The following is a 23,097-nucleotide window of genomic DNA, read 5'->3' as shown; positions in this document are numbered from 1 at the left end:
AGGGAAAGAAATTTTATTTTCAAGCTTTTAAGAGAATAATACAAACAACAGAGAGTTTTAAAAAACCCTAAAAACTAGTTTAAAAAAGTACTTGACAGTGTCCCTTGAATACCCATGGATGACGCAGCCATTGTGCAATGACAACAAGAAACTGCAAGTGACCACCCAGTGGCCTTCCCTGGCAGGGTCCTGGGAACCAGCAGGCAGGGTCAAGGGACAGTGCTCCCTGCCAGGGTCCCTGGGCCTGCCTCATTGCTCAGGAAGGACCAGGGAGCACTGGCGCTGAGAGATGAGCACACTGTCCTCGGGGGAGCGTCCCCAGCAGCAAGGGATGCTTCGACTGCTCTCCACTCCACTCCCGGGGTGCCTCCAGCCCACTTCATCCCATTCACTGTAGCGGCTCTCTCCCTGGAGACCCTGGGCAGGGGGTGCCCTGCAGTGGGGTCCCTGGGTTTCAGCACATGCCAAAGCAGGAGCGGGCATGGCACTGAGCGTGTCCTGGCCATGGTGGGTTTGAGCGGTTGGGAAAGTCGTTCCTGGATTGACAGCTTTGAAGGCTGACGCCACAGCAGCAGAACTGTGCTTGAGATACTCATGGGAAATTTGTACTTTTCTCTAGTGTGTGTGTGTGTGTGTGTGTGTGTGTGTGTGTGTCCTGTAAACATCTTTGAGCCAAATCACCATAAAATAAAGTAACAAGGGCACAAAAAGACATCCATTTCCAAAGCCAAGCCCTCTTGGAGCCCTCCTGAAGTTGGGAGTTCTGGTTTGGAAGGTGTAAAAGGTTCGTATGGGAGGAGGACTCCCTTCCCTCTGGCCACTCATACCAACAAATCCCTCCCTCCGCCATCCACCCCAGAGTCACGAAAGTTACATGAGTTAGAAAGTCTGCCCCACTCAGAGAAGCCCAGGAGCTGCAAACCTGTGTGTCCTCCCAGCCCACACCTGTCCCGATCCCTCCCACCCACTGCCCATGGATCACGGCCCACGGAGAAAGACAAACAAGCTCAAGGGTAAAACCAGGCAGGCCACGAGTGCTTTTCCCAGCCTGCACCCTTTGTATTTTTTCTCCCTCCACACGTGCACACGTGGGCACCGCCACCAGACAGCCCGCTTTCCCCCGAAGCATCCGCTTCTTCCAGGTGTTTGGCGCATGGGCACAACTGGACGATTTTGTCATTGCGTTTTGTTAGGTTCAGTCTGTATTGCACTTCATCGTTGAGTTTGTATTGTTTCTTCTCGCTCTTGTTGGAGAATGGTATTGACTGATTGGAAATCACCAAACTGCTCATGGTACCAGGCTCACTCACTCCAGCTCCAATCCTGCGCCCAGGCCCCTCGGGCCCCCATCCTCTGCCTACCCTCTGCTCTGGCCCCTGGGGTGACACCTTACCTCCCCACACCTGCCCCCTAGACCAGCGTCCATCCCACCCTCCCGTCTCGTGCACAGTCACAGCCTCCCTTCCAGGTCTTTCCCCCTCACACTGTCGTGACCCTCATGACGAGCTCTCGGCTGCTGCCCTGGGGGCTCCGCTGTTCATGAGGTCTTAAGTGACTCAAGATGTGCAGGATGGTGTAAGCACAGTGGTGATCGGACAGAGGGCCTGAGGGGTGGTGGCTGGCTCCCCGGGCAGGGCCTTCCTCAGGGGCCGGGGTGCCTGCAGCCTCCTCCTCTGTGGAGGGGGCATTGGCCTGGATGGATGAGGAGGTCCGGGGGTTTGTCCTGCCTCCCGATTTTTGATCCTCCAGGTCTTTTGTCTTATCATAGTTCAGCACTTTCCACTGCTGGTTGACAGCCTGCCACCGTTTAAAGATGCGGTACACGGAGGGTCCCTCGTGGATGATGAGACCTGAGGCATCGGGGAGAAGAGAAGAACAAAAACCAAGTGAGGGAAAGTATATCACAGCCTCCCTTTATTTATAAACAGACATAGATGCTGGGGGAAGCTGGATTCATACGGTTTGATTTGTTCTTTACAAACCTACCTTTCATCTCCGTGCCGCGTGGCTCCATCCCTACATCCCTGGGCTCAGCAAGTCTTTGGTAGGTAGGAGGCGCAGGGTCGCCATACCAGACCCATGAAGTAGCTGAGCACCTACAGCGATGCCTTTACCTACCTCGACTCCACATGCCCACTTCTTCGCTTGACAAACTTTAAATCTCTCATCCACTGAGGTATAATATAAATATCTTTTCCTCCCTCTACCATGTATCCATGGCACCCAGTATTTAGCAGATGTTTAATGAATCATATGCTTTCAAAGGCACCATAAAAGAAACAGCATGGTCGTTCCATACCTGCTGAATGATGTCTGAAATTCTACTGGCTAATTCTTTGCACAGGTAGCTACCAAAATACATATGCCTCTGGGAGAAAGAACTTTGATGCAGTTATATTGGCCAGTGGGAAGGTAAAGTCCAAAACGACCACGTCAGACAATTAGGCAAATAAATATTAATTATGTGCCTACTATGTGCCAAATATCAGGGGTGTTGCAGTGAGCAGGAAATGCAGAGTCCTGTCCTCAGAGAACTTACACTCTAGTGGAGAGACACACAGCAGACACATAAACAAGCCAGTGAGACTATTTTGGGTGCTGAAAATGCCGTCAGGAAGATAAAACAGGGTTCAATAGCCACGAGCTGCAGACATTGAGGGTTCTGTTTCTGCGACAGTGTGGCGGGAAAGGCCTTTCGTGGGAGGGGACGTTTGAGTTGAGACTTAAATGCTGAGAAGGAGGGATCCATGTGAAGCTGTGGAAAGAGAGCATTTTAGTGATAGGATCTGCAGGTGCAAAGGCCAGGCGGTGAGAATGATTGCAACATGTCGGGGAAAAGGTCCATCTGGCCAGGGCGCAGTGAATGAGCAGGGACGTGCAGGGAGATAACGGGCGACAGGAGCCAGTCTGCGGTAGGGCCTTGTAGGCCGTGGCAAGGAATGTATATTTTATCCTGAGCATAATGGGAAGCCATTGAAGGGTTGAATAGAGGTAATCATGTGATCTGGTTTACCCTCCAAACGTTCATTCTGGCTCCAGTGAAACCATAAACTGAAGAGCGACAAGAGCAGAAGCAAAAGACCAAGCAGGAAATGACGTAATGACTCCAGTAGGAAATGCCGGTGGCCTAGACAAAGGTGATAGCAGTGGAGACGGTGAGAAATCACTGGAGTCAGGATGTTTGCTAGAGGTAGAGCTGACACGTTGCTGACAGGTGAGGTGTGAGTCAAGAGAAAAATCTGGGCAACTCAGAAGCTTGGGGCGTCAGCAGTCAGCAGTGGTACCGTGCGCTTTACCGAGATGTGGAAAGCACGACTGTGGGGGGGTGGGCTTGTGCGGTGGTGGCAGCGACTGCATTTTTTTTCCTATTGGGGCTCCAACAAATTACCATGCGTTTAGCGGTTTAAAACAACACAAATGTATTCTCTTATGGTTCTGGAGCTCAGAAGTCTAAAATCAGTCTCACTGGGCTATAGCAAGGGTGTTAGCAGGGCTGATTCCTTCGGGTGGCTTTGGGGGGAGAATCCATTTCCGTGCCTTTTTCAGCTTCTAGAAGTCACCTGCATTCCTTGCCTCTTCTTTATATCGCTCTACCTCTTTTTTCCAATGTCACATCTACTACTTTCTGTCATCAAATTTCCTTCTGCTTCCCTTATTAAAACACTTGTGTTACATTGGGCCCGCCTGAATCTTCCAGGATACTCTCCCCATTTCAAGATTCTTAAATTACTCATATCTGTAAAGTCCCTTTTGCCATGTAAGGTAACATCAACGAGCTCCAGGGATTAGGATCTGGGTGTCCTTAGGGGCCATTCATCAGCCTACCACAGTTGATAGTGATATTTTTATCATGGTAAATTTAAGATGTCTGATAAGAAACTCACTAGAAGGGCCAGATAGGCAGTGGGACATATGAGTCTGAACCTTAGGGAGAGGTCTGGCCTGGAGCTAGAAGTCATCAGTGCTGGGGTAGAATTCAAAGCCTTAGTATTAGCCCAGATCTCCTGGGGAGAGAAGGTAGGCAGATGAGAGAAGGCCAAGGACAGCCTGGGGGCTTCTCGTATAGAGGTTGGGTGGCAATTTGATGGAAGTAGAATCAGCTAAGGAGGCTCTGAAGGAGCAATCAATGGTGTAGAGACAAGACTAGCAAGTGTGGAGACCCAGAAGTCTAGAGAAGGATATCTTTCAGAGAACGTGAATGGATGTTTGCAAGACAGTAGTTATTCCACTGGACTGTAGAAAGAGAACGTGATAACTGTGAAATATTGTTGAGAGGTCAGCTCAAGCGAAATGAGGAGTGACCACTGGCTCGGGAGCACAGGTGGAGGTCGGATGGTAGAAGTGATAGTAGGAAAATCAGGTAGTCTCATCCAAGTGCATCTTTATCTTCCAGGAAGTCAACTGCTGTGGTGGAAGGGACAGGAGGAAGTGTTGACAATTTGTGGTGAAAAGAGAAGGTGGGGAATAAATCTTGGAAAAGAGACAAGACTAGCAAATGTGGAGACCCAGAAGTCTAGAGAAGGATATCTTTCAGAGAAAGAGAACGCGATAACTGTGAAATATTGTTGAGAGGTTAGCTCAAGATAACTGTGAAATATTGTTGAGAGGTTAGCTCAAGCGAAATGAGGAGTGACCATTGGCTCGGGGGCACAGGTGGAGGTCGGATGGTAGAAGCGATAGTGGGAAAATCAGGTAGTCTCATCCAAGTGCATCTTTATCTTCCAGGAAGTCAACTGCTGTGGTGGAAGGGACAGGAGGAAGTGTTGACAATTTGTGGTGAAAAGAGAAGGTGGGGAATAATTATCTTGGAAACTGGGAAAGTGAATTTACAAAGGAGATGTGGTAGAATTGTCTGAGGGTGTTCGGTGTCCATTTGAAATTTGTGACCTTAAACTTGAAGTGAGTCTAGTCATTGCTTCGGTTTTTCTGACCTTCAACTGCTTGCTAGGTGCATCTGTGGAGTGAAGAGTTGGATTTAGTTAGTGTAGACTGTTTCTCCAGGCAGGTAAGACAGGAGAGAGCATGAGAATTATGGATGTTTGCAAGACAGTAGTTATTCCACTGGACCGTGGAATCTAGGCTGGGCAGGAGGGAAGTGATAAGGAATAAGGAATAACAAAAAATGGAAAGTTATAGGATCAATGCCAAGAGGTTTCTATGAAGTTGGAGAATTGCCTTTTCAGCTTAAAGAAGTCACCTGCATTCCTTGCCTTTTCCTTGCAGCCGTCAACAAATCAGTCAACTACAAAGATGGGGGCAATACCCAGAGAATGGGATGTTTAAATCCAGATTTTGGAAGTGCTATGGTTCTTGGCAATGGCAAGGCCGAGGGTGTGACCACTTGAGTGGGGTTGAGGCGGGCTGGAGGAAAGAAACTTTGGAGGAATGAAGAATTGGATGGATTATCAGCATCAGCCACCCTCAGTGCTATCAGACCAACTGCTCCCTTTTTATAACGAATGTATTTTAATACTTCCTCTCTTATCTTGAAATGAAATTCATAAGATAATATAAATCGCTAGGGTTTATTTATTTATTTTTAATGAGTATAATGCCCTAACAAATAAAGAAAAACAAAGGGGAGTCATTTATAAGACAGTGTAAATTTCCGTATAGATTCTTGGACACAACTATATTTAAAAAGAAATTAAAAACCTCATACATTTCCAAATGCCCCCTAGGGGATGGACCACCTCAGCTGAGAACCACGGATCTATAGAGGTGCGTAAGTCAGGAATGGTGGGAGGGAGCGTGTTAGCCAGGTACATCAAGGAACGTTAGTAGGTGGTCAGCAGCCAACAGCATCGAGAAGGGAAAAGAGGTGGGAACATATGATGACATGCACCTCAAAGGGGTGGGAGCTCCTGAAGGATAAAGAAAGAAAGGCAGTTTGGTAGTAATGAGGAGCAAGGACATGGACCCCACCTCCAGGCCCCACAGAATAAGTATATGGAAGAAAAAGCAGCCACCACTGGAGACAGCCATACAAGAAACAATGTCCTTAGGAGACAGATATGTTGCAGTGAAAGGGAGGGGAAAGTAACACTCGGAGGAGTGGATGCCAGTGATGGACCATGAGGTCCAGAGAACACAGTGGAAGGGCTGGGAAGATGGGGCTGGTGAAGGGAAGAGCAAAACAGGAAAGTGGTTGTTTGTATCATTAGCGTGGTCTTGGAGGCTGAGACCTGTGACGGTGAGTGACATGATCGGAGATGAAGCACGATAGGATTTACAGCAACTGTAAATCTAGGGGCTGCTGGTGTGGACTCTGGGGGCAGGAGCTGACTCCCAAGAGCAAACAGCAGTGAGTCACTCCGGCCTCCTCAGTGTCAAGCAAAGAGAGTGGAGGGGAACACCTCAAAGCCTCTCCAACCTCTAACACACTGATTCTAGGAGGCGAGACAGCTACCTGTTGCCATTCTTTCCTCCACTATTCTAACAGCTTCTGAAATTGCACTTTGTGCAACAAGTCTTCAAAGGTTCATCGAAGGAGAGACAGTAGTTTCTTAATCTGCCGGATATGTACCCCTTGAGGATCTGATGAAAACTAAGAACTATCTCCCTGGGAAAAGACCAGACAAACAAATGGTCCTTATAATTTTAAGGAGTTTATGTCTTCTGCAAACAACCTGTGGACCCCTTGATCTGGCCTGCCTGATTCTGGACAAGTAGACTTCCTCTTTGCCCTCTCTCTCACTCCTTCCCAATGTGCCAACTCCTATCACTTTTTTCATCCTTTTGAATACGTGCCTACGCACCGTGGCACTGCAGCATTCATTTATTCCATAAGCCTTGTTTGAACACTGCTATACTCTGTCCTCTAAATCATAAGCCTCTAGAGGACAGGTATGGTGAGGCTTGGGAAGCTAACATGGTCCTAGGTACTAATGAAGCCTTGGTGACGACAGAGAAGACGGGGGCCTCAGGGAGAGAAGCAGCATCTTTTGAAGCCCAGGGAGAGAAGCAGCATCTTTTGAAGCCCCAAACTAACTCTTTCCAACCAGAGCCATTACACTTGATTCTTAATTAGCTTCTCGATCAAACAATTTTACCCTGATTGAAGAGGGTGGCTCAAATTTTTGGTCTGAATGCTGCCTTCTAATTATCTAACTGTCTCATTTTCAGAAAGTAATTAAACCATTTTAATAGATAGGTGGCTGAAGGGGAGGAAGGTGCACATGTTTGTGTAGATTATGCTTGTTCAGCAAAAGTTGGAAAAGCACAAACTACGTTATTCACATCTACTCCCTAGCCCTTCCTCTGCTTCCTGCTCTACAAAGTACTTATTGATTCCTTGGGTGGCAGAATTTTTTTTAATGGAGGAAGATGGGTGAGGCTCATCTGATAGAGACAGGTAAAGTGGGCAAGGTTGAAGGGATGGAAGAGAAATAAGATGGGTGGAAGTGGCACAGAGAATGGAGAGAGAGAGAGAGAGAGAGAGAGAGAGAGAAAGAGAGAGAGAGAGACTGAGACTGATATTAGAATAGGAGGAAAGAAGGCTATTGGTGAAAGGAGGCAGAGAAGTAGCAGAAGAAAATGGAAAATCAGAAGCCATGGTAATAGCAGAAACCCAGTAAGTTTTGATTGAGTCCTTTTCTGGGATTTTCTAATTAATTTAACAAGAGTACTTCTCAAACTTTAGCATGCATCAGAATCAGCCAGGGAGCTTGTTAAAATACAGATTCCCAGGCCCATCTCCAGAAAGTCTGACTCAGTAGATCTGGGGTGAAGCCTAAGAATTTGCATTTCTAAGAAGCTCCCAGGTAACGGCGATGCTGCCAGGTGTGGACTGCACTGGAGGAGCACCACCTAGAACATGGTCCTTATCCTGGCCTACTCCTTCGCAAAAGGCTCTAAACTGTGACTAAAAATATATATATGTATTATAAATAAAAGAAATACTCTACTTTCGGATGTGACAGACATAAAAATGTAAGGCCACTGGAGAAAAGGCTACTTCCTCTCTTAGACCCAAGGACCTTAGAGCCCCACAATTCAGAGTCAACTCACCGATGAATATGTATTGACCATTCAAAGCACCTGCCACTTACTAGCCTTGTGGCTCTAGGTAAGTTAATTCCTCTTTCCGAGCCTCAGTTTTCTTATCAGTAAATTGGGGCTGATGCTCCTTCCTGATACAGGGCTGTTATGAGATTAAATAAGGTAATCTGTGTGCTGATGGCTGGCCCAGTCCTGGGCACACATTTAAAACTCAGTGCCACATGGTATTGTTGTTGGGCTGGAGGAGATCACAGGACAGAAGAAGCCCACTCATACCTCTTCCTCCTTCTTTATTGCCAACCCCACCCCCAAACATAAGCACCTGTTCTTCTGTCTCCTTACTGTCCTTCCCAGTCCTTGGCCTGAGTCATTGTTTATCAATGAATAACATGCTAGAACTGAAAGGAGCTCCAGAGACTGATTCTACTGAGGTGGAGACGAGCCTCGTACCCGCGTCGCCTCTCCCACCAAGTGCCAGTGAAGGGGTGCTCCCCACCTCTGAAGAATTACCCACTGTAGACAACTGTGGGGCAAGACTTAGCCTGAAGCCCCACCATTGCCAAGCACTCATCTTCCAGGTGCTCCCCCCTCGAGGGGCTAGCAAGTCCCATCAGAACCTGCACTAAAGGCAAGTGTGAAAGAGAAACCAATAGAACCAGCTATCTTGGGCGGGTTCACAAGGTGCCGCCGGGAGAGGCCAGCCTGACAAGGACACCAGCCCAATATTCTCCAGGGATACAGCTTCATGCTTCTCACAAGTGTAGCCTGGCTGTACTTCGGGCACCTCCCTGAGGAGGTGGTGAGATCTGGATCCAGGGGCCCCATTTGGACAGGCTCACCTTGACTCTAATGCTCTGAGTTTGATAGATGCTTTGAGTCACCCAACTCTTCCAGCAACAAAGACTCAACCAGCGGAGAATTCTATTAGAGTGAATCAAAGCTACCTTCTCCTGTTTGCATCTCTCGGTGACTTGTCAGTGCCCAGGGAGAAGTTGTCCCCTTGGAAGTGACTTCTGAAAGAGTTCCCTTCCTAGCAGGGCCCCTGCTGGGCCAGTTGACCTTGGTGAAGCTGTACAGTGTTTCTCAACGCGTCACACTGAGAACATTCCAGTCATTCTGCTGGAAAATCACTGAAGGCTGAGACTTCAGAATGAAGTGAGCTTAACTCAGTAGGACTGCGTAGGAGAGAGAAATATCCTGGAGCACCAAAGGGCCTTGCATCAGTATAACCGAGAGGTCTATTCCGGGAAGTGTGTGTGAAGTTATGCCCTGAGATACTGTAGATTTTTTCTGTGGAGTTTCTTTATGAAGCTTAGAGCTCTCACTGTCTGGATAGATACAGAAGAATTGTATTTCTCAGCCTTTCTGGATGGTGACGATGAAGGTCATGGTCTGTGATGATGACGATGATGATGGTGGTGGTGATGGTGACAACGCAAGATTTATTGAATGATTACTATGTTCTGTCACTCTAAAAGGGCTTTGAAAATGTAATCTACTTTTCACAGAAACCCTGTTTGATAGGTGATATTATCTCTACTTTACAGGAGAGGACACTGAGATCAGAGAAGCTAAATGTCTTGCCTAAAGATACACAGCTTGTACATGAAGTGAGACATAAATTCTGTGTTCACCAGAAACAGAACAATGCCATGTGTCTGGGCTGCTTCCTCCTCTATGCTCAAGGTCAAGTGCTTACCCCAGAAAGCACAGCTGGAGAGGAAATGATTTTTTTTGAAATTATGTATGTGTATGTGTATGTAGTTTCTATTTGAATTCGCAATATGTTTTAATACATGTTACATTGTTAATACAGAGTGGTTAAGGATGTGGGCTTTGGAATCAGATAAAACGAGGTTCTAATTGTATAACCTTAATTGATTTACCTCTTAGCCTCAGTTTTCACATTAGAAAAATGGGCGTTATAGTGGTAACTATATCAAAGGGTTGTAGAGAATAAATAAGATAAGGCACACAATGCACTTTCACAGTGTTTGGTACATAATGAATAATAAGTATTGCTTATTATTTTATTTTCATTATTATTAAATATCACAAGATTTCCTTTTAAAGGAGTTATTGTAAAGGTACAGAAGTAGTTTATTTACGCAAACATGCCCAACTTCTATATTCAAAAAGAGTTTTGTCTTAAAATTCTTAGAATTTTAAAAGATTACCCTTGGGAACTGTAATATTTTCTCTTAGGCTATCCTAGCTTAGAACATTTCTAGAAATCTCTCAGTGAGATAGGCTTTTTTTGTGACAGAAATGACTAATCGTCCACCCAAAATTCATACTTCTCTTCCTTAATACAGAGCTGCCACTGAAAAGAAATTATTTTCAGCCCTTTCAACCCAGGTGGAGCCAGGTGACTGGTAGTGAATGTGAGCAGGAGTCAGACCAAGGTTTAGAAAATGGGTATTGAGGGAGAAAGCATGTGTGTCTGTGTCTGTGTATCCCTTAACCACGTTCTCTTTTTATTTTCTATTAGCTGGAGATAAAAGATTCAAAAGCCCGAGGAGACTGTGGAGCCACAAGGTGGAAGGGACATGGGCCTCTGAATCTCTGTGTGGAGAACTCCCCACAGATCAGAAACTTCTATTGCATGAAACCACTGAAATCTGGGGCCTTGTGTTTTTACACATCTGCCCGAGTTATCCGAACTGAAATATCAAGGGAGGAAAGCAGATTTGGGCATGTTTCATGTGGTCCCCAAAATGTATTCGTTGGCCCGAATATCTACCTTATTTACCAGATTGGGCTATTTCTAGCCACAAACCCACCGTCAATGGACAGACATGCCACTCCTGAATCTGTTCTAAAGACTGTGCTGGAGGCACTGAAGACAGCTCTCAAAAGGTGATCCTAAAATATTTTGAGCCCTGTCAGCACAACTGGATTAAGTGAATTGCCTCCCAACGGGTCTCTTTGAGGGGGACAGTGCTCACTTGGTATGCTTGCTTCTAAATCAGTCATCTTCATCCTCCAGGCATCCAGCAGCTCAGCTGTGGAGAGAGGTGGTTGGACATGGGAAGCCCTGGGGGGTGAGGAAGGGAGTGGATGGGGTATGAGTTACCAGTTAATCCAGGTAAGTAATCGGGTAAGTCACACGCAGATGAGGGAACATGGACTGAGCATCACTCGCTCATTTACACAATTGATGTTCATCAGTTGTTTGGCCTGGGCCGACACTACTGAGAATCCCCCACAGACACCGTCGCCAACCCCTGAGAGCTATGGTATCTTCTCACAACGGAAATAACTTCAGAACCTTCGAATGTCAGACCTAGAGGACCTCGGAAGTTATCAGGTTCAACGCTCTCATTTTACAGATGAGTGAACTGAGTAGTAGAAAGAGAAGTAGCTTGCCCGAGGTCAGACAGAGAGGCAGCTGGTAGCTAATCTGGTTTTCAGACCTAGATTGTCTCCCTCCTAGTCTCTTCTGCTGCACCAGGCTGCCTCCTCCAAATCTTCGGTTTCCTAATCAAGAATTAAGAGGTCTGACAGGCAGAGTCATTTCTAGCCCAAAGGAGAGAAAAAAGGAAGGAATCTTTGTGGTGCGTGTGTTTTATAGTTAACGCGAATTAAAACCACATTTCAAAAATAACGTTTTTACAGTGCTGCTTGCCCCTACCTCCTTCCTACTTGCTCTAAATCAGGATTTGAATCCCCTTATCTCGGAGGACAGATACCAGGTATCTCTAAATCCTAGGAAAGAACCTAAATGGACAGCACACAGAGGAAGCTTAAACAAAAAGAATTTCTATAATCTTGTTAATTACCATATTTGAGTATTTTAAAGATTTGGAACAATCTCAGAAATGTTGCTCCCTTTCCTTCCCTTGGCCCACTGCTCTCACAAGTAAAAAACAAACAAGATAAGGATGAGGTCCTCATTTTTGCAGAGTTGACTTTTTGGTGGCCAATCCCGTGGTTCTGTGGAGTGAAAAAAGAAATGTTTTTGGTGCCAAAGACCTTAATTAATTTGCTCTTGTTAAATTCTAATAATTTGACCTACTGGAGCAGAGAATGTCCCATTTGTTTTCCGTGAGGCTCGGTCAGTTTCTCTGCTGGGGCAGACAACGTCATTAGAGATGACGGAAGAGGAGGCAGGTGGAACGAGGACATTCGATGTAATCAGATCTTCTCATTGAGGGGACACGAACGAGGGGACCCAAAAGCTTCAAGAAGAAGCGCTGTTCCAGATAACAGCAGACTCTCAATTATGTGAGGACGCAGGGTCAGGGTCTCCAGGCTGTGACTGGATTCAGGTTTTAACAGCCCTAGCAAACCTTCATGGAGGGTCTACTACAAGCAGAATCTACCCTGATCAAGTGCCTCCTAGCCTGGTCACTGATATTTATGACCGCCTGCTCCTTTATATATGCCATCATATTCAGTCCTCTCAATAACGCTCTGAAGATGGTGTTATTATCCTATTTCACAGATAAGGAAAGGGAATCAGAGACTTTTGCTGGGACCCTGGAAACTATGCCAAGGTGAACTCTACACTCACTGTTGTGAGTCTCATCCCCTTCCTTATGAGCTATCATTTGGGGGCCAGGAGACTAGCCTTGGACTAGAATATGGAGTGTGGCAAGGACTCATCTGCACAGCTAAGCCAGATCTGCCTGGTGGAGGATGCGGTTCCTGCCCTACATCCTTCTAAGTGAATCTGGTACCAAGTGTGCCCTCTGGTAGTTCTGAGAATCTGAATGTCTAGTCGAGCCTAAAAATAAAGACATCCCAGGTAGACATTGCAGGTGGCACCTGCTTCTCCCTTCCACAGAGCCCCTCAAGAGCTGATACTTTACAACCACTTGTGCAGTGTGTGTTTTCTCTCAACTAGGCAGAACACTGCAGTGAAGAAGTGACGTATCCTTGAACTTCACCCTGAAAACCACTATCATCACTACTGAGCATCATCACCATCATCAAAATCACCATTATCACATCTACCACAAGAATCTGCTTGTGCATCCCAACAACTGCCCGCAACCTCCCTCTCCCTTCTCTTGACCCCTGGTCGCTCCTTTTAAAATTTTGTCTCCCAGCATTTTCGCCACCGCACAGCCTCTCCTGGGAAAAGACTGAACTGGGAGCTCTACTCTGCTGCCTGAGTCAGCCTAAGACAGATCCTTCAGTCTCAGAGTTTTACCATCTGAAAAATGGGAAGACTATTCCTTGACCCCGGGGGCATGCTCTGGAACTGAATTAGCTTCATTTACAATCAACGATATAGAGTTATCTAAACTCTTTAAAGATTAGATAGTCTAAATATCATTGTATCTGACCATTGTTGGATGGCACCAAAGAGCAGTCAGGGTCTTTATGCATTCCTCTCCCATCCAATGGCTGTCTCCAAGAAGTCGCTGGCTTGTCAGAGCAGAATGGGTAAATTAGGGTGTAGTTGTGCATCTGGGAAATTGTTTTCGTAAGAGCTTAGAAGTAAGGAAAACAGTGTGAAAACTCTCAATCTTTAGCTCACTCTCTTTGTCCCAGAAACTGAGTGGCTGCGTGCCACATGTATGTAAGAAGAGAAAGGATTAGAGAGATAGAAGTGAGCCACAGGGGAAGCGGGCAGAGAAAGAGGAGCAAAGAAAGATACAAAGGAGTAGACGGTGCCTTGGAGCCCTACTCAGGAGGAGACACTATGAGCAGGAGATGCCAGAGCACCAGGCGGGCCGGAGCAGGGGTGCTAGGTGCTGAGACCCACAGGGGTTAGGCATGTTTGTGGGGGCCCCTCCTATAAGTGGGCCCAGGTGTACCAGTCACAGATGGCATCTGTAGGTATCCCATAAGTGACACTGCGGGACTTCTGCTAGCTGATGCAAGAGGGCTAATGGAAAGAGCACTTGACCGATGGAACGAGGACTTGCTTCTAATCCCAGCTGAGCAATCCTTGAGCAGATTACTTCCCTGTTCTGGGACCCAGTTCTCCCAACTGCAAAACAAGGAAGCTGTACTGATCGACTGTATGATTTCTTCTATGTTCAGTTCTCTCAGTCTTCAAATCTATGGAGCCCTGAATGGTAGATGGTATTTATGCTTCTCTCTCACCCATGTTCCCACCAGGAGAGGAGGAGTATACTTCCCTGCCCACCACCTCTTTGACGTGGGGCTTCGATGTTGGTGACTCGCATTGGCCAACGCCTATGGGCAGAAGGAGCAGTGTGCCTGTCCTGAGCAGAAGCTTTGAGAAGCCTTGCAAGCTTTAATCAGCCCTCTTGTGCTCCTGCACTTGGCTAGGAGAAGAATATACTCTCATGGTCTCTGCTTCCTTAGCCTGGGTTAGAGCACCAAGAGACACTCAGCAGGCCCAAACCCAGTGCACAGTCAGAAGCTAAGCCCGGCCAAGCCCAGCAGAGCCACAGCCATCTCACAGACCATTGAATGGGAAATAAATGCTTGTTGTTATAAGGCCCTGCAATTTTGGAGTTGTTTGTTACTGTTACTGCAGCCCACGCTGAGTAATACACCATGTGACAGGAAAGCATGTCTCGTAGGAGCTCACATCAGGGACAGATCAAAAGCTTGCCTGAAGGAGAATGAAGGGCAGCTGGAGGGGCCCCTACAGGAAGGCCCTTCACTGCTTCCCCTTCCATGCCAGAGCCCTATGCCTCCATATGGAGACACACCTGGTTTCTGGCATCAACAACTCAAGCCTCAGCAGGAGTAGGAACCGAGTTTTGTGGGAGAGGGAGCTAAATTAGAATGCCTCAAAGTCAAATTCCTCCCATTAACAGTCCTCTCTCTTCCACAGCCCTCCACACCTGGGCGGTCTTTCTTTCAGCGCCTACGTGCCATCATTAAAAGTCTCTTAAACTGGGGGTTGATGTATTGGTTTAGCTAGCATGGAGAGGCAGCAAGATGCAGACAAGCATACAAGTCCCACTATCACTGGTCTCTGGCTACTGTAATCTGTATGCAAATCTACAGCATCTCTGATTCTAATATTAAAGGATCTCAGAGAAACGCACGTTAATATCATGCCAATCAAATTCTAGCTAATAGAGGTTTTCCTGCCAAATGGAGTCGTATAGCATATTTGATATAATACACAAACAAATGCCCGAACAGGACAACTGTGGAACACTAATGCCGTCAGCACTATGGCTCGGGATGGCGGGGAGTCATCTGACAGTTTCCGGTAGGATGTGCAACCAGTGCTTAAGCATGCTTCATGTCACTCAGAGAAAGCCAGGACCATTCCCCACCTCCTCGGTTACTTGGGAAAAACAAATCATTTCTTGGGAAAAACAAAAAGACCCAGCCCTCCACCAACCAACCTAACATGATGGAAGAGAGGGGAGCAGAGGTTTTGGAATGAGATACGGAAGAACTCAAATGACGGGTTTCCAACTTTTTCCTAAAACACTGACGCCTTTTAAACAGAATCTTACCTAGAATGGAAATATATGTAAAGAGATAAAAGTACAGAAGCTCAGGAGAAGCAGGGGTGAAGAGGCAGAGCCTGTCTGGGCAGCATCCCCTCCCTGCCTCAGGAAGGTGGGTCCTGAAGCCATGTGTGGAACCCTGGGGCCACAAACAGTTTGAAAACCATTAGACTAGAGAAATCTTGGGCATTGGAACTGGCTTATGGAAAGCTGAAAAAAAGGAGGGGGTTGGGGGGCAGGCAACATCAATGCTGTTTCTGGGCATTTTGCCGTGAAGAGAATGGAACTAAGTGTCCAGACATCCCTTGTTGGCTTGGCAGCCACGGTACACAGCAGAGAAGCTCTCCACCTCCTGCTTGAGGCAGATAGACTGACCAACTGACCTTTTTTCAGATCTTCTTAGTGGCAAGCCTCCTTATGCTTATTTTCAACCAGGCGAGGCAGATTTGCTTAGGAATGAATTAGATCTTCCTTCTTTTCCCTGCTCCCCCTTCCTCCTTACTCACCCCTCAAAACTAAGGCACTGGCCCCTCCTGATCTCACAGGTTTCAAGGTCGGTGCCTTCTCTGCTTTGATCTTCTAGAAGATGGGATCCTGAGGGATTTGTCTAACTCACCTGCATGTGGCTCCCCACTTCCCATAGAAACAAGCCCCGAGACCCACCTATGCACACCACATCCATGAATCCATACATCCCATAGCAGATCTGGAAGAGGAGGTCTTGGCGCTGCCATTTTGCCGAGGGACTGAAGGTCGACCAGATGAGCCAAGAGATGCTGGCGATGAGGAAGAGGGAACCCAGGATGGCAGCCGCAATCTGAACCTTCTCAATGACTGTCAGAGAGATGGCCTGCCACTGCAGAGAAGAGAACAGTAGGTTAGCTGTTGCTCAGATGCCCTCGCCTCGTTTCCAGGCCATTCCCAACCCTCTTCCTTCTGTTGCCCCCAACCTTTCACCTCTGGTTTAGGATTTAGACCAGGGCTTTCCAACCAGTAATACAATGGATGTGTTTGCAAATTTCTGTGTTTTACATTGTACTTTTGATATGGAGGAAATCTATATCACGCCAAATGATCAAAAGTCATTGTAAGGAGGGGATTCTGGGTGGGCAGGGCCGGGAAGGAAGGCCTTTATGGTCCGTTATGATACGGACAGAGAAATGAGGAGAAAGAAGTGAAAATGCAGAGCTAGTGTGGGTGGCGTTCCAGGGCCCAGAATATTCTTTTCAGAGCAACACTGTTTATTTTCACGCTAATGGGTGGTGAGAGGGCAGAGGCCTTTTTTTTTTGTACTTGTTTTCTACAACACCTGGCATGCCATTTAATATACATGCTAGAGATCGCCAATTCAGCAGGCAAGGAGAAAACACAGGATGTGGGGGAGAAATAAGAACAGTATAATTTACTGACTATATATGAATACCGAGATTTCATTTTTTTAACAGAAAAAAATATTATACTAATAGCAGTAATGATGGATGGGTTGAAGGTTAAGGTGTGGGCGAGTTTCAACTCTGATATTCTACTATTCTGTGGCTGGTCTAGGTAGCAGAGGCTTAAATGAGCCTGGAGTTGGATTTTAGTTTGGGATTGATTCATGTTATCACTCAACATATATGTGCTGAGTATTCTCCAGGAGCCAGCCACTCGGCTAGGTGCCGACAATGAAGTAGTAAGCAAAAACATACAAGATTTCTGCTCTCATGGAGCTTACAATCTAAGAAACACAGACAACCGAATAATTCTTTACAACTGCAATTCATCAGGAGTAAGAAAGGGAGGTACATGGCACTGTGAAAGCCTCTGGTAGGGAGATTTGACCTCCTAGAAGAAGCGATGCCTGAGTTGAGTGAGTTTACTAGGCAAAGAGAGGAGGAAGGAGTGCTCCAGCAAGAGGAAAGAGCATGTGCAAAGGCCCTGTGGCAGAAGAAAGCACAGCGAGTATGAAAACCTGGAAGAAGACTAGAGTGGGTAGAGCAGAAAGAGCAAAAAGGAGTGTGGGATGAGACAGCCGGGAATGTAAGAAGGGCAGACCATGTGGAATCTTGAAGAATAAACACAGATTTTTTACTTTGTCCTAAGAGTTAACGTGATGGTATTGAACACTTTTAATCAGGGAAGGTGAACAGTTTTACCAGGATCAGATTTGGGAAGGTGGAGGGAAGGACACTCTCCTGAACGTAGGAATTTGCATAACACCTTACAGAGAACACCCCCAGAAGGCCATCAGCCATAAGTGGAGGAAAGGCAGACTACCTTCCATCTGCCAACAGTGAGCCCTCACTATGTGTTAATTGGCCTGGATGAGAGCACTGATTCTGGCTCCAGCTGGTCTGACCAATGGCCCCTGAGGAATTGTAACCATTGGAAAACATTTCACTTGCTAGTCTAGATGTAGGACATCAGCCTTTACATTTAATTATACAGATAGCATCCCCTTACAGGTAATTGGGCATTTAAATTTTCCACTGCTTCCCCCAGCCTAGGGTTACACATAACAAGGGAATTTTCCAGAAGAGAGCTGGATCCTACAGACTTTGCTCATATACAACAAACGCTTTTTCCAGAGCCTGCCCCATTGTCTGTGAAAAAGGCTCCTGACTGAGGTTTTTGTTTCTACCATTGAGTCATCAATAACTCTCATGTCCTCCTCCAGACTTTAAAAATCCCAAGTAGAGAGGCACAGAAAGGTCTTCTTAATCCCTAAAGCCCCTTCTTACCACCCCCTAAGCCACCTGTGGAAACTAAACAGAGCCCCAACTACAATTTGAAGCCTGAAGAAGGAGTGAGGTGGGCGTGCTATGGACAAGGCTGTCCTATCTGTCCCCTGTGAGGCTCCATGAGAGGTGTCAGGAACAGAACTGCAAGGAGAAAACAGAGAACAATACTGACATCTCAAAAAGAGGCTGGGAAGGGCAGAAGGGCTCCAGAGGTGCCAGGCTCTGCCACTATCAGACACCTGGAGCTTCTTTCCAAGTGAGATTCTGATTGCAGTATCATGAAACTTCTCCATGCCCTGACCTGTCTGTAGCACCAGTGACTGCAGAGACAAAGGAGGAACAGCACAAGCCTAGCTGCTTCCTCCCTTAGAACAGCAAGGGGCACTGAGCATGGGGCCAGGGGACCCAGCTCTACCCAAGGTCTGCTCCAACTTTTGGATCGTGACCTGGGCAAAGTCAATGCATCATAAAGACTATCAAGTTTCCTTTTTATAGAAATGGAAATTATTAGTCTTTCCCACTTCCTCTAGTGTTGTGGGGTTAAATAAAATAACTCTTTAATCAGTGCTCTGAAGGGTATGGACCGCCATCATTCCTATTCTACATTATGTTTTAGCAGAAATACAGTTATTATGCATGTTGGGGTGGGGGCTTCCTAAGCGTACTCAACAAATTCTGTGCCAGGCACTATGAGGTAGAGATTAAGGGCCAGACTTAGGAGTAGACCCCTGGGATGCAACACTGCTCCTCCAGGGTAACCTTGGGCAAGTTGCTGACCTCTCTGTGCCTTCATCGTCTCATCCGTAAATTGGGAATAAAACAGTACCCACTGCACTGGGTTGTTTTCGATGTTAAATGAGATAATATATGTGAATATTTAGAATACTTACTGGTTCCTAATAAGCACCAACTAAACACTTATTAATATAATTCCAGTTCAGGTATAGTAGGAGGGTAAGAAGCAGCCACGGAGCCTTGAGATCACAGGGCCTGAAATTCTTCCTTTCTCAGTGGTTCTTCTGCTAGAACCAGAGCTTGCAGAGAGGTCCCTGAGCTAATGTGCTGTGGTGACCATTGTTTCTCACAACTCTGTCTGGGGCATGAACCAAGAGGTGAGAGACCCGAGCCCTGGAAGAAACTTTCCCACCCCAAGCCGAGAGGTAGCTCCGCCCCCATCCATCGCTCCGCTCACTTGCTGCGGGGCCGCCTGCTCTATCCTGTCCTGCGGACAGTCAGGCTGACTGCGGAGTAGAGCTGCCCCACTGTGGCCGAGCAAGCAGCCGTCTCACATTTGGCCGGGCCCGGACACACAATTGGGACAATGTGGGCGACAACTACACAGTATTGCTGCTAGTCCAAGCTACTTCCTTCTTCTGGTGCTATCTGGAGAGTGAAATGGTGTTGAATGAGCATACACCATTGCATTTCCAGGAGCAACAGAATCATGGTAGTAAGTTAATAATAAATTCATAGAACAATTTTGTCAATACTGCTATTTCCTTACTGTACTTATGAGATTAGAGTAACATTTCTTTTAATCCCAGGAAAAAGTTATCACTAAATGTTTTTTTATTTTACAAGTCAAAGGCTTATGCCTGTTTATGAGCCAAGGGGGCACTTTGGGATGGGGCTTGCATAGACTCGGACCCTTCTCCAAGTCTTGAATCAGCCGAGAAAGAAGGAGAGAGTTAATGTACCCAGAGCGTGGAATCAGCTGTCTCACGACACTGCTATTTTAAGACACTAGAAAATTTGAAATGAATGATTAAAGATGGAGCCAGCGCAGGGAGAGGTGCCTCTTGTTCTGACCCCTTGGTACACCATCAGGATGACTGAGGCGCCCGGGGGTTTTAATGCCTCCTTCCAGAAAAATATACCGCCCTGGTCCACATGTAGGTACTGTGCCCCCCGCGCCCCCCCCCCACTCATACCTGGCAGCTCCCCATGTAAAATTGCATGGTGTCTAAAATAAAGCACCCTAGACACTGCAGCTCCAGGTTTCAGCTGCCCCTCCATGCAGAGACCATCACCACCAGACCACGGCCCTCCTGGCCTCGCAGGATCGACTCTCCCCCTTTCCCTCAGGGAGGAGGACTGAAACAATTGTGTAGGCCACTGAGACTCCCATCCTCACTAGCCTGCTGGCTAATTGATTATGTGGCAACTTAATTGACTGACCATGCATACATGGAGGTATTTTCAAAAGCTAAGCACTCTCTCTATGTGTGTATGTGCTTCCCAGGGAAAGCTTGGGAGGATTGAGCTTGGAGGATTTATGAGGTGATGCAGGGCCTGCCAGCTCCTCTGGGATGATGGATGTGTCAGAGCAGAGCGGGAGGGGGGAGGGGAGATCCCTCAGTTCTAACAGGTCTAGCTCCGTCTGAATCTGCCTGGGAGACCCCACCCCCAGCCCTGGCCCTCCCCGCCCTTGCCCTTTACAGTAGCTTCTTCATGGTGTCTCCTCTTTTCCTCCTTATTGCCCATTCTCCTCTTTTCTTCTGCCTCTGTCTCCTGTCTCTTCTTCTTTTGTTTTCTGATCCCTATCATAAGAAGTGCAGTCTGCGGACCAGCAACATCCATATCACCTGATAGCTAGTTAGAAATGCAGACTCTCAGGCCTCCTCCCAGACTCCTGAATCAACGTCTCCATCTTGACAAGATTCTAGATGCACTGCCTGCACTTTAAATTGTGGGACGTGTCACTGACTCTCCGCACTCCTTACTTTTTCTTTCCCCAGCCTTCGCTTTATCTCAGTCTTTCTCCTCACTCCTCCCACCCTCTGTCTTTTTACCATTCTGCTCTCTTCGGACCTCTGGTTTTTCTTTTTTTCTTTCCTTCCTTCCCTTCTTTTTCCTTTTTTCCTCTTCCTGTCCTTTCCTTTCTGCTTCCTTCCTTCCATCCATCAATCCAGCTATCCATCATTAACTCTTTCATTCTCTCTTCCATCTGACTCATTGTACATCTATATTTATTTCTCTCTCGCTTTGCCCCACCCCCTTCCTCCTCTTCTTGCTGAGACTTAAGAGAAAACACAAAAGTTATCTCATTTCCTCCTGCCTTCATGCCAAGGTCTTGCCCACCTAGCCCCTCCCATTCCTTTTCTCCAAACTGCCCTGACTCTTAGGTGAAATCATCTTCCAGCAGGAAAGAGCGGGGTGTGGGAGTACCCAAGCCCAAGTGCCCCCAGCATTCCCAGCGGCCCGCGTGCCCCCAGCCAGCATGCAGCCCCCCCAGCTGTACCTGCAGAGGATTCTTTGTGCTTATGGCAATGACGTGGTACTTGTAGTAGCACAGCTCACAGCTCCAGCAGCCCCGCTCACTGATCCACTTGATGAGGCAAGGCTGGTGCGTGCACTTGACCGAGCCATCACAGCGGCAAGGGCTCAGCAGCTCCCCCTGCAGGGAGAGAGGCAGAGGGTGGTGAAGCCCAGAGTCTAGCAGGCAGTCAGGTGGCTGGGTGGGTCAGACCACACAGCTCAAACTAGGCCACAGGCTTTGTTGAGAGGCACCAGACCCCACCCTTACTGTGGGAGCCAAACAACTTCAATGTACTCAACTACTAGTTCTGAGCCCCAGGTCCCACTTGGTGCTGCCCAAGTCTAGGGTTTCTGTGAAAATGAGTGGATCCCTTTCTGCAGACGCCCTCTGCCATCCAAACCAGCGTCTTACTGGTTTCTCTTTAAAGACTTAGCTGGAAGTCTCTGACTCAAATGCTCTCAGGTTCAGACAGGCAACATAAGTGACAGAAATCACATGGTGGGGAATGGGGCAAATTGGAGGTGCCAAACTCAGGTTAAAGGGACAGCTACCATCAGCTCCAACCAGCTGTACATGTGGGAATCTGGGAGGCAGTTTTGATGTAAACGCTCCAAATCCAATGTTAACAGCTCATGCAATGTTAACAGCTCGTGCAGTTTAAAAGTACAGTGTGAAGGTCATTTTGCCCAAGTTTAGAGCTCTGATCTTGAGCCTTTGCACTCTTCTGCAGGCCAGCACATAGAGACCCAGGTGTTCTCTGTGAAGCCTCTCCACCTGGGTCCCAGAGTGACAAAAAAAATGGCAGGTGGGGGCAGGCCTGACTCCAGGGACCTAGGAGGTTGAGCCCAGGTCCCACCTGGCAGCCTTGGGCCTTGTTGGGAGTGGCTGGGAAGCCCAGTCTGGGGGAATTGGAAGCAAGGAGGCAAAGGACCCACTCTGCTTCTCCAATACTGACAGGCCATCTTCAAGATGGCTCTAGGCCCTTCTGTACCCCCATTATAGCATTTCCCCCATTTGTCCCTGCGTCACCGCACTGTGACACCTTACAGGGACAATATCTTATTCATCTTTGCATCTTTAGCACCTAGTACAGTACCTGAAACAGTTAGACACTCCACCCAGCTTTGGCAGTGGAATGCATGCATATCTGTTTGATGAACAAGAGGTTTTGTGCCTTTAGAACCTGGCCAGCCTCCTGCTCAGGTGGGCAGCTGTGGCTCCTGGAAGAAGAGTAGAGAAGGCGGGAGATGCCCACCTCACTGGGTACTCACCCCTCCCCCGAAGGCCTAAAGGCCCTCAGCAGTGAGTAGCTGCTGCGTGTCTCTGAGAAAGAAATAGAAGGGTGTCGGGGGAGAGGTGCTAGGGGAGAGGCAAAAGCCCTCATTATTCATGGCAGCATTTCCTGGGCTCATTAATTCTAGCAGGACGAGCTGGGTTTGATTAATCGGGTTGTTAAGCAGCCATGTCAAATCACCGATCAGGTAAAAGACACTACTCCTGGTCCCTGACAATAGTGCCAAGCAACAGTGAAGGCTGTACTCCTTGCTTCCCAAGCAGCAGCCATGAGACAGGGCTGGAAGGGCTGGGGCACAACTGATAACAAGTCCTGGATCCACCATCATGCCTCTGGATATGGCACCATCAGGGCTCAACATGCTTATCTAAGAAAAGGGAGCATGACTTGGCCTGGTTCCAGTGCCTGGCTATGGGGCCAAGAGGT

The 23,097-nt window shown here is 47.4% G+C and overlaps 1 protein-coding gene across 1 annotated transcript in view; it reads right to left on the bottom strand.

Annotated features, from left to right (window-relative positions):
- Nucleotides 1-1,463: 1,463 nt before the first annotated feature.
- MARCH4 (membrane associated ring-CH-type finger 4) overlaps nucleotides 1,464-23,097 on the bottom strand; it is a 90,623-nt gene continuing 68,989 nt past the window's right edge. Inside the window, exons 2-4 of the mRNA XM_006906740.2 lie at nucleotides 21,360-21,515; nucleotides 16,062-16,254; nucleotides 1,464-1,850 (exon numbers count right to left, since the gene is read on the bottom strand). Of these exons, the coding sequence (XP_006906802.1) occupies nucleotides 1,480-1,850; nucleotides 16,062-16,254; nucleotides 21,360-21,515 (720 nt within the window). The 3' untranslated portion in view covers nucleotides 1,464-1,479. The remainder of the gene's footprint in view (nucleotides 1,851-16,061; nucleotides 16,255-21,359; nucleotides 21,516-23,097) is intronic.

Source organism: Pteropus alecto, unplaced genomic scaffold, assembly GCF_000325575.1.
Source record: "Pteropus alecto unplaced genomic scaffold, ASM32557v1 scaffold110, whole genome shotgun sequence".
In the NCBI taxonomy this organism is placed as follows: Eukaryota; Metazoa; Chordata; class Mammalia; order Chiroptera; family Pteropodidae; genus Pteropus; species Pteropus alecto.
This window is presented reverse-complemented; position numbering and strand designations above follow the sequence as displayed.